Source organism: Phragmites australis, chromosome 11, assembly GCF_958298935.1.
Source record: "Phragmites australis chromosome 11, lpPhrAust1.1, whole genome shotgun sequence".
Classification (NCBI taxonomy): Eukaryota; Viridiplantae; Streptophyta; class Magnoliopsida; order Poales; family Poaceae; genus Phragmites; species Phragmites australis.
In genome coordinates, this window is record NC_084931.1 from 34,411,148 (window position 1) to 34,423,497 (window position 12,350).

The 12,350-nt window shown below is 49.1% G+C and overlaps 1 protein-coding gene across 1 annotated transcript; it reads left to right on the plus strand.

Annotated features, from left to right (window-relative positions):
- The first annotated feature begins 11,282 nt into the window (after nucleotides 1-11,282).
- On the plus strand, nucleotides 11,283-12,141 carry LOC133884204 (transcription factor MUTE-like). The gene is made up of 2 exons (XM_062323547.1): nucleotides 11,283-11,895; nucleotides 12,016-12,141. Exons 1-2 carry the CDS (start codon nucleotides 11,395-11,397, stop codon nucleotides 12,139-12,141), a joined length of 627 nt encoding a protein of 208 aa, XP_062179531.1. The 5' UTR covers nucleotides 11,283-11,394.
- Nucleotides 12,142-12,350: the final 209 nt, after the last annotated feature.

Sequence of the window (12,350 nt, forward strand, 5' to 3'; positions counted from 1 at the left end):
CTATTAGTGATAGGGGACTCACTATTAGTCATAAACCAGGTGCAAAAGGAGTTTCAATGCTCTGACCCCACAATGGCGGCATACCTCACCCAAGTGAGAAAACTAGAGCGACGCTTCATCGGCTTTGAGGTCAAGCACGTCCCTCGCAAGGACAACTTCCTAGCCGATGAGCTGGCCCATCTAGCTTCTTCTAAAAAACCTATCACAGTCAGAGTCTTTGAAGAAAGGCTCTCACGGCCATCCACCGCGGCCTCAGGCCAAGGTGAAGGGGATGCTCCGCTCGAAAACTGAGCACCCGAGGCAACACCTTTGGAGGAAACGCCTCCTTCGGTGCCATCGACCTCGTACGGCTATCATGTGGTTGCCCTGCTTGGTTCGGGTACAACCTGGATGGATTAGATCTTGGATTACCTTCAGAACCGTGCAGTCCCTGATGACGATGCGTTAGCAGAAAAGGTCTCGCAGAGAGCCCGCAGATACTGCCTGATGGAGGGACGCCTCTACCGCTGGGGGAGCAACGACCTTTTTACTAAAGTGCATCACTAAGGAAGAGGGGAGCACAGTGCTCTCCGATATCCACGGAGGCATATGTGGTATCCATGCTTCATACCACACCTTGGTCGAAAAAGCATTCCGACAAGGATTTTATTAGCCCACTGCCCTCCAGGATGCCCACGAGTTGGTGAAATGGTGCGAGTCATGTCAGTACCACGACCGAAATACCAACCTACCTGCCCAGGCACTGCAAACCATACCACTCTCTTGGTCGTTCGCTGTCTGGGGGCTCGATATCGTGGGACCGTTCCCTAAAGCTCCAAGCAATTTTGAATTCCTGTTCGTAGCAATTGACAAGTTCACTATGTGGATCGAGGCCAAACCCATTAGGAAGATCACTGCCGCAGCGGCGATTGAGTTCATATGAGGGCTGGTAGTGCGGTTTGGCAGTCCAAATCGCATAATCACGGACAACGAAACTCAATGCACCAGTAGTGCTTTCCAAGACTACTGCAATGAAATCGGGACCAAGGTTTGTTATGCGTCTGTGGCTCACCCCCAAAGCAACAGACAAGTCGAGAGGGCAAATGGGATGATACTGCAAGGCCTCAAAATCTAGGTCTTTGACCGGCTTATGAGCTATTCGAGACGTTGGGTAGACGAGCTCCCCGTAGTACTCTAGTCGCTACTGATGACCTCCAGCCGGGCCACGGCGGAAACCCCTTTCTTCTTGGTCTTTGGCGTGGAAGCCATGCTCCCCTCTGAAATCGCCCTCCAGTCAACCCGAATCAGCAACTACTCAGAGGTCGACTAGGTGGCACGACGAGAGGACAACATAAACTTGATCGAAGAGTTTTGTGACCAAGCTCTAATTCGAGCCGCTTGATATCAACAGAGCCTCAGATGCTACCAAGACCGGAAGGTGTGACAACGAACACTGGTCGTAGTATAAGGCCGGTCAGAGTAAACTCTCCCCAAATGGGAGGTACCCTACAAAGTGGTCGATGTCACCCGACCTGGAGCAATCAGGTTAGCCATGGAGGACGACCATGAATTACACAACTCCTGGAACACCTCCCTATTGTGTAGGTTCTGGGTATAGGGTCGCTCAAAACGGGTTTGTTTCTCTGTTTTGTAGGGACTTCCAGACGAGCATGGAATACGACCTGTAAGTTCTCAAAATAAAAAAGAATCAGACTCCCTATTTTGTAGGACCTCCCTATCCGCAATAGGTCCCCGTGCAGATTGCCCCCCCGACCGCGATACGCGATCGCACTTAAAACGACCACTACCGAACCTAGCGACCGAGGGCGCCACAAAACAAGGCAACCGAAAATGCAGCGACAGGACCACTAGCCCTCGCTCAGGCTGAGCACTGGTCACCACCCATGGACCTGTCGGGCTACGACCCGCTCTGCATGCATATAACTTGACTGATGAGTGAGATTGGGCAACCAGAGGCAACTCATCGCTTCAAACACTAGAAGTTTTTCCAAAAGCCTCCAAACAATGGCCTGAGCCAATCAGCCCAAGAAGCTGCGGGACTCCCTTAGGATCCTCCAGCCATCGGCAAGGTCCTGGGAGGGGGCCAGAATGAAGACGGATACCGTATGACACCATCAATTTCCATTCATGAGGAAGATAGGTTACAAGCTGACTAGTTACACCCTATCGGGCTAACTATCCCAATACTTACCTTCCCTATCCTCCCTAACTCTAGTAACTAGCGCGAGGTTGGCATATAAAGCCTGCCTGACTCTTGCCTCTATTTGCCCCTAAACGAGTCAAGGAACCTCTTATACTCCTCCCTGGAACAGCATCTCACCACTCCGGGGATCGGATGACGACCAGCGTAAGGGCCAGGGTGTGCGGCCGATGCAAAGGCCCTACTGGGGCTGATGACCAGCCCCAGCGCACCTTGAAGACCTCCCTTCCACTTATCCAACTCTTCCTCTTCATCGATCTTGTTCTCCAGAAGGTCCCAATAGATCCCCTCCTCATCATCAGAAATATCGATGACATCAGCCGGGGGATCCGTCCGGGTAGGAGAGTGGGACGACCCTGTAGAGGATGAATTTCTGTAGAACGGCGTAAGCTTGATGGTCGCGGGCGCCAATCGGGCAAGTATCAGCTTCAATCTTGTGATCGCAACCGTGAAAAAAGCCTCGTCCGGAAGCACCACGGCAGACGGATCCTGGGTGGGAGGTAAATCCCCCTCCGTCGGTTCATCCAAAATCATCAACTTCCCCGGCGATGAAGGGGGGAATACGCCATGGCCTTGGGGTCTATCTACACGATGAAGTCGAATACAGGACAAGATGAGGACCTAGGTTCTTGGCGCAAAAAGCTTGAGGATAAGAAGGAAGGCAAGGGGATGACTCGAAGAACGCTCTAACATCCATCCTTTAAAAGACCGCACAATAGGGGGTACGTAGAGGGAACCAAGAATCCTTTAGGACCAACGACAGCCAATGACTCTCTCTCTCTCTCCCCCTGGACATTTAAAAACCTCCCCATGTGATGCAGAGCTCAAAGCTAAACTTTGAGAATGGACGGCGTCAATGACCACTTCCTGGGCAAACTACGTTTTGCCCGAGGGCCAAGTGGTGAGATCAGGCTGGGCCATGGTCAAGGGGAAGTTTAGGGGCTACTGTCAGCGTATTAAGTAAAGGGGTACTCTGACTAAATAGATCCCACAAAGGGTGTAAGCAACAAGGGGAACATACTTTCGGAAAACTGGTCATTCGGGCGACCAGGATAGGATTACTATGGCCAGGATAAGACCTCCCGCGACCAGTCCCATTGGTTGTGGGGCCAGATTTGATACACCCATCTGAGGCGCCTGGTGAGTGGTACAAGGGAGGTAGTATTGTCCCATCTTGTAGCGATAAAAGGCTACAAGGTGAGGCTTTGCAGGCCGGCGCAGCACCGGACGGATGTGGAATGTTATTGGGAACGGCATGGAGATGCAAGTGGACGGGGACAGTGCAAAAGGGCATCGATCCATCTCGTTGCATTAAATGCTGCGAAGTAGGACTCCTCAGGCCTGTTCACGATGGCACACGACGGCACGGCATACGACGCCATCCGGGCAGGTGGGCATGCCTGGTCCTCCATAATGATGATTTGAGTTATATATTAGAATAAGCAGAGGCCATCTTGTAGGGCCCACATGTAAGTCCTCCTCCATCCCTACTATATAAAGGGATGAGGACCCCATTCAAGGAGGAGAGGGCTCTGGGCAACCAGCTAGAATATCATCTGTAACCAACTGAGATCTACAATAACACAAACACATGACGTAGGGTTGTTATCCTCCGGGAGACCCGAACCTGTATAACCCCTTGTGTCTCCGAACCCATCCCCTACATATAGACACGCTCAGTCTCTGAAACACGGTTCACGCACCCACTGTCCAGCATACCCCGGAATCATTGTCAGGGATTTACCCTCGCTAATTCTGCCTAAAACAATGTTGCCTCGTATGGCCATTCCATAGTCCTCCAACCGTGTCAAACTAGGGATGGGACGGCGACCGGGAAATTCCTTGTGGGATGGGTGAAAATATCTACCTCTGTCTAGAGGAAAATGTCTCCATCCCCGCCTCCATGTGGGAAATAGGTACTGGACGGGGTCTCCATTCCTACTTACAGGGTTAATATTAAGAAAACAAGAAAATAAATAAAATAAATGTACTAAGCTATTTACGAATATATCACTCAATCCCTTCTTGGATCTGTTGAAGACAACACATTATCTCTTTTATATGACATACTTATCAAGTATATACCTCATATTTCATAGATGCAGAACCAATGTGGTGATAGGGATGGGCGGTAGTGGAACATCCTGTCCTCGCTAGGAGATAGTTTTACCCCATTTGCAGCCACAAAGACCAAAGGGAGCCCGTCCTCACCCCTAAGGCTCCAAACCCCCTTGGTAGGCCAAAATTGCATTTGGCTAGGCCGTGGATCGGGACAACCCACGCCCAATCCACGCCGATCCAAGGGAAAAAGAAAAATCCCCACTTAAGGCATGGAATGGGATTCGACCGTCACTGTCGCATTCGCTCCAAACCCTAGCCGTGCATCGACGACTGCTTGCCTACCCGATCTGGCAGCCTCCGCTCAACTCCGGTAGCCCTTGGTCATCCTCTGGTACCATTGCCTCTCCAATCCAATGATGGCTGCTCAACTTCAGCAACTCCTACTCGTCATCTTGCGTGGCTCGCCTCCCTGATCCACTAGCTCATTGCTTGATCTCCGATGACTACTACTCGACCACTTGCGCCCCTCACTGATCCAGCGGATGCTGCTCGGACATTCGCTCCTCTCCGACACCGAAGGTTAGTACTTGTTCTCCTCTTCCTTTTCTTGTTCTCCTTATTTTTTTGATGTGCTGTCTTGACTGTATTGCTGCTCAAAGAGCTCAAATGGTGAGGTGAGAGAGAGAGAGGGCCCAATTCCTACTCATCTCACCTTACATTTTGGCACGACATAAGTTGGGCTATAGATTAAAACTTTTTTTTTATGATTAAAGCTACGACTATAGCTCTAGAACAGTCATTCAGTGTTCATCCTCTGAATGAGATGTGCCATTCAAAGATTCATCTACATGACAGTGTTCTCATGTTAGTGTTGTTCTTGCTGGACTCATGGAATCCATTGTGTCCGCTCATCTTCTAAATTTCGCATACATGGATGGATTATTGTGCATACCTGTATTTAATAAGAGTAAGCAATGTTTTGATTTACGGATATCATCATCAACTTTTTTCTGCCACTGTCTCAACCTGAAGATCTTAGGTTTATACAGTAGTGAACTACATATGAATATTACAGCCTGAAGATTCCACTTTGAGATTTCACTTTAGTCCACGATGACAAAATGTATCTCCACAACACCCTCATGACCAGAGTGCCAAATAGAACCAGAAACTAGACAAAACAAACTTCCAGTAGCCACAATTAATCTATTCATAGATTTTTTATGGTTGTTGTCACGTCTTATTCCTATTCTCATATTTAGCCTGAAATTTGGTATCCAATGTATGGTTGCACTGTATCTTGGAACTTACAGAGAGCTTAAACAGTTGTTCATATGAGTATCGAGCTCACATGGAAAAAGAAGGATTTGATTAATTTTATCTGAGTCTGAGTTTTGAAATTTGATTCGGTATAGTACACTTCAATTCATTTTATTCGACTTAACATATTTCAGTATATGTACATGTGAGATATGAGAATGCTTTACTTTGTCTTTCAAGTGTGAGCATCTGCGTAGTTACACTTGCAGAACTATTGTATGTGCATTGGCTATGTTATCAAGCATGTTACTTGTTTGACATGTTGTTATACACTTTTCTAAAGAGCGAACCCTAGATTACTTCTTGTAAGATCTTGCCTGCAAGAGTAGCAATGCTTGTGGCACGCTATTTAGCTGCATAATTTTTATTTTTGTTGTGATTGCAGTGGATGACCGGTTCAAGTTCTTTGACACTCGTTTCACTGCAAGTGCACTCATCGGCCGCGTGCTTCGGTTCAAGTTCTTTCACATTCGTTAGTTCTTCAATCAACACTCTGTTGGGATAATGCCCTATTCAGTTATCTGGGAATTTTTGAGTTCATATCACTATATCATAGCTATAAGAAACTTGAGAACACAATGTCTTATTTTCCTAAATTTGTAAGTATGTTTGAAAGCTACCTAGTTCAATATGATGGTAGGCACATGTGCTGATTGATTTGTGAGACAACTGCAATCGCTTAGTCATGAGCTGCTTCTAAATTTGGTGAAGAATGTACTAGTATGTAGTACTTTGTGATTACACTGATCGGACCCTTTAGTATAATGCGTCATTTTTTTCCCTTTAGAATACATCACAAATTTTTTGGATTGCTGGTGATTTTCTGATTTTTTTTTCGAATTTTAGAGATGACTTATAGAATACTCTGGCTCCTTTCTCAGTATACAAGGTGATAATTTTATCCCCACTGATCCATCTAGCCAAATAAAACACTTGATACAGGAGACTAAACTCTGATAGAGAGATTGGTGGGAGGGGATCGGGTGGTAAGAAGGGATCCACCCGATCCCCACATGGGTTTTTTATCACATGGTTTACTTCCCACAAGTCCCAAACGAGACCTAATAGGGGAATTCCCTCCATGTCCCCTAGGACAAAGTAATTGCCGTCTCCCATCTCGAGTCCACTGCACATAGAGCCTAATCTATAGCCTTCATCTTGGATCATCCTCTAACCTATCAGAGCCTACCAAAGGTGGCGCCTTTGGTCTTCCCCTGATGTACAACAAGTGATCGACCAAGCCACTGCACACCCACCACTACTACACCACCCTCGAGGCTCGAGGCGTCCATCACCATAGAGTGCAAAAGTACTCTTCACTACTACATAACGGGTCAAAAGTAGCACCCCATCGGTGCCGGTTCAACAGTAACCGCGACAAAAAGTGTATCAGTGCCAATTCTTAATCTCCCACATGCTGATAGTCACTATCAGTGCCGGGTCGTGGCTGGAACCAGCACTGATACTTCAATACCGGTTCTAGCCATGAATCAACACTAATATTGACCTATCAGTGCCGGTTGTAGCCCAAACCTGTGAAGCCAGACCCGAAATTAGCATTCAATACAATTTTGTTTCTCGATCAGTCCTCACGTCCACACAAGACACAACCTTATCTCTTCCTGAGTGCCGATGCTATTCTTATCCTTTCCGCATCGTGCTCTCTCTCTCTCTCTCTCTCTCTCTCTCTCCCGTTCACACCACCCAAGACACAACCTTATCTCTTCCCCACCGGTTCTCTCTCTCCTGTTCCCACCGGTGGAGTTGGTGTTGGAGACGCACTCGGGCACATGGTGAGGGTGGTGCGGCAGGAGGGGCAGCACATCCATGGGGTTGAAGAGGAGCATGTCCATGGAGCAGAGGAGGAGCACGACACCAAGCGAGGCTGCCACGAGCAGCAGAGTGACGGCACCAAGCGAGGTTGCCATGAGCAGCAGAGCGACGTCCATGGAGCAGAGGAGGAGCACGATGCCCAGCGAGGCTGCGACGAGCAGCAGAGTGATGTTGGCGAGCTTGTTGGGGTTCGCCATGCTAGTCCGCTCTCTGGGCTGCGGCTAGCTGTCGGGGATTTATTGGGAGCCTGGGTTTTTGGTTCCGTGTCAATTTTTTGATTTGTTTGATGAGATCTGATTGTGGATTTATTTGATGAGATCTGATTATGGATTTGTTTGATGAGATCTCATTTGTTCTTGTGATGAGATGAGATGAGTTGATCTGTTATGTGTTGAGATAATTTGATTGTGAGGTGTGTATTGTGGCGGCGGCCTTCGTGCCACCGCGTTTTCTTGTGCACGGTGGAGCAAGTGAGCGCGACGGCGCGCATGAGCGGCCGTGGGTGAGTGAGCTGCCAGTGCAAGCAGCCGCAGGCTAGCACGACGGCGAGCGTTCTGTCAAGAGTGTTTTTATTGTTTTTTGGGAGGAGACATCACTGTTGGCCAGAGTCACGAACCGGTAGTGATGCTTACTTTCAGTGCCAGTTTCAAAACCAACACTGATAGTCTCCGACTATCAGTACCACTAATGGAGTGCCTATTCCAAAACCAGCACTGATGAGGTTTTAAAAGTGGCACTGTCGGTGTATCAGGAACTAGGGGTCCCTAAATCCCGAGGCCAGGCCAGCCATCCGCCACATGGCGTCATCCCGCGAGGTCTCTCCTGTAGGATGAGAAAAGATCAAGTCCCGGAGAAGGTGCTCGGGGCCACAGTAAGTGGTCCCCGAGCACCCTAGTTCCCCGATGATCCACGGAGTCTAAGTACCGGGAAGAAAGTGCTCGGGGAGGTGTCCGCTCACCCCCGAGCACCCTAGTCCCCCGATGATCAAAACAGCCAAGCTCCGGGAGAGAGTGCTCGAAACTGCATGCAGCAGCTCCCGAGCGCTCGGTTCCCCGAAGATCCGTACAAGAGTGCTCGGGGCTGCACGTGGCAGCCCCCGAGCACTCGGTTCCCCGAAGGTTCGTGCAAGAGTGCTCGGGAGAGAGTGCTCGGGGAGGCGAACAGTACCCCCGGGCAGCCAGTACCCTGAGGACAAGGATAGGCATTCTCGGGAGAGAGTGCTCGGGGAGGCGAACAGTACCCCCGGGCAGCCGGTACCCCGAGGACAAGAATAGGCATTCTCGGGAGAGAGTGCTCGGGGACGAACAGTACCCCCGAGCACTCGGTTCCCCGACGACCCAGAAAGGCCCCCGAGGGGCCCGCCGATGAGGTGTCAATCAGTCAGAGGTCCGAGGCTGCATTTAATGAGCGTGCGTGGCCTGACACCTCCAACTGCTCCTGCCGCAGCGTCAGTTCCTGCCATGTTTTGGCAGAGAGGCGTGGGGTTATTAATTGCACGGGTCCCGTCCCGTGTCATCCGGTTTGTCTTGGGATAACATCGCGAGGATCAAGGCGTTCCGTCTACCGCACTGCTGTGGCAGAGGAACAAGATAGGACGGGCACGCCGGGTTGCTCTGCGGCTGCCTGGTGGGCCCTCTCCACGGCGCCCGTTGCCCGGGTGTTTATGGTGACAGGTAACCGGGCGTGCGACGCATTTTCCACCCCCGGTCACTTCACCTAGAAGAAATGATGAAGCCTTTTCCAGTCATGGCGTCTTGGAACTTGTGCCCCCTCCTTCCCGTTCGGGGTATGTCTCGGCCGGCGGGTACTTAAAATAGCCGGCAACTCAGAAGCAAAAAAAAAACTCTCTCAGAGAAGACCAACAACGGCGGAAGAACACCAACCACACAACGAATCAGACCAACGAAGAGAGATACTATGAGCAAGGCTGAGCACGGTTCCAGCCGAAGAACAAGGAGCCTCAAGCTCTTAGTTAGGCCAACATTCTTGTAACCAGCGACATCCTTGAGGGACTTCCTCAGGATAGTTATAGCATCCATACAGGAGTAGGGTATTACGCCCCCGTGCGGCCCGAACCTGTCTAAATTCCGGTGCATTTGCTTCTCCTTGCATTAGGTCCACACCCCCACCACCGGCCGTTGCATTCATTCCCATTTATTTCTCCGACGAACTTATTCAGGATCATCCCCCCGGCCGAATCTCTAAAAAGGGGTCTCTCGGGATCCCTGCGACAGGAGTTAATCCTCCGACAGGCACTGATGAGATCTTCTGGTGTAGTGCTTCCTCTATCCTGAAGCTGCAAAGAACACAAGTGCACACATGGAGACAACCTCCATCCTTCACAGCAGCGAGGCACAAGGGAGGAGGTAAACCTAGTGACGCAGCCAATTTCTCCTCCATGAGTTGAGCTTGAGAGTTTGATGGAGCTTCGGCCGCCTGCCTTGAAGCTCAAGGTTATACCAGTTTCGCTCAAGCGTGGCTTGAAATTGCCGTGTCAAGCTTGAAAAACTTAGGCCCAAATTACTTCATGTAGATTATCAGCATAATCGTTTTGTCTCCACGGTGCCTATGTACAGTGTTGAATATATTCTAGCTACCATGGACTTTCTCCTATTTTTCATGTAGCCCAGCACACCATTAAGGCACCGTTTGGATGGGTTGCCAAATGGTCTTGCTCTAGTGACCTGCCCTTTTTATTTTTATATTTTTATAATCCAAAATTACAAAAATCCATGTCCATTTTCAAAATTTGCAATTCTATATCCTATCGCCTATTGGAAGTGTGATAGACAGGTTGAAAAAATACAGCATTCTTATGCTCTCAAAATTCAAAGCACTATCGAAACAGTCATGGAGTTTTTTGTGGTGTAGAGGATGCTATAATATAGTGCTCGAAAAAATTTCAACGCAAATAATTACTTGTACAATGAGAAAAAAAACAAATTTTAGCCTTGAAATTAGTCTTTTTTGTTTCTCATATTACATATTATACTTTTGTCTGAATTTTTTAAGAGCTACATGACAGCATCTTCTACATCACAATTTTTTTAGAAATTTTCATAACTATTTCAATAGTATTTTGAATTTTGAGAGCATTTGAACGCTGTATTTTTATTTTTTTTAAAGTTGTGGCATATTGCAAAATTTCAAAATAATTTTCGGATTTAAAAGTATAAAAATAAAAAGTTCGTCTCCTAAATACCTTGGCATGGGATGAAGTAAACATTTTTGGGGTAAATGCACATGTAGACGCGGCATGCAGTAAATGGAAGGCACGTATTGTGGCCTGTTGCGAGTAAATGCGGCGCCGTACATGGCCGAGTTAATTTGGTGATGCTGCTGCTTCAATTCATTGCGCTCATGCATGCAGATGAACTACTGGTAGGATTAATTCTTTTATTTTTATTTTTGATGTTACACACACTTGGTAGCATGCATGCAGGCACGTAAATTCCGATGGATCGGGTCATGCATGGCTGGTTGTGTTGCACGTAGAGTACTCTCTCCACATGCACGCGCGGGCGGGCATTATCATCGATTCTTATCCAGGTAGCAACCCTGGATCATATCGATATCGATCATGCACGTACGCACGGTCACGATGGGGACATGCATGAATGCATGCATTGCAGAGCGCATGCATGCAGCTCAAGAGAGTTGCCGCGCTCGCTCGCTCGGTCGGTTGCCCATGCATGGCATGCATTAATATGACGATCACACATACGACACTACCATGCATCCCCCCCCCCCCACCCCACGGACGTACGTGCAGTCATGACGACGATGCAGGAGACGAGGTAGGATAGGGACCTTAATTAGCTTCTTCCATGCACGTACGCAGAGCTATATATACAGCTAGCTGTACACCATATCGCTCGATCGAGGAGCTACCGGCTGCAGGTGGCACGTACTCGTCTTGCATCCATCCATCGATCCATCGGCTCGCGTCGATCTACGTACCACAAATTAAATAGAATAGGATGTCTCACATCGCGGTGGAGCGTAATAGGCGGCGGCAGATGAACGACCACCTCAAAGTGCTCCGCTCCCTCACGCCGGCCTTGTACATCAAGCGGGGCGACCAAGCTTCCATCATCGGCGGCGCCATCGAGTTCATCAAGGAGCTGCAGCAGGTGCTCGAGTCCCTGGAGGCCAGGAAGAAGCGGCGCAGCAACAGCTTCAGCCCCAGCCCCACGCCCAGCCCGCGCTCCCTGCTCACGGCCGCCGGCAGCAACGACTCCCCAGTGGCCGCTGTCAACAGGGCAGTAGCAGTGAAGGAGCTCGCAGCCTGCAGCAACTCCACCGTGGCCGACGTGGAGGCAAAGATCTCCGGCTCCAACGTCTTGCTCCGCACGCTCTCCCGGCGCATCCCCGGGCAGGCAGTCAGGATGATCACGGTGCTCGAGACCCTCCACCTGGAGGTGCTCCACCTCAACATAAGCACCATGGAAGACACCGTCCTCTACTCATTCGTCCTCAAGGCACGTACGTAGTAATATTATATATAATCTGTCGTCGATCCCTGATGCTTTGCTTGCTTGCCTTTCTCATATATTAGTAAGTAATTACGCCATGACTGAGTATATATGATTCTTTTGCAGATTGGGCTCGAGTGCCAGCTCAGTGTTGAGGATCTTGCGTACGAGGTTCAGCAGACTTTTGTGTGCTGCCAGCAGGAGCTGGACCTGCAGGATGATAATCTCATGTACTCAGCCATGGCCATATAATCAATCAATCTGTCAGTATATTTAGCTACCTGCTATGACTATAGGATATGTATACTTTGCATGGTGTGAGTACGTACCCTGGCTGCCTGTTAGTCGAGTCATGTAATCAATCAATCTATCGGTTTTGCCACTGTGCTCTGGCTGGTAGGCCATTACTAATTTGTGTTAGTCGAGTCATGTAACCAATCAATCTGTCAGTATATATGATG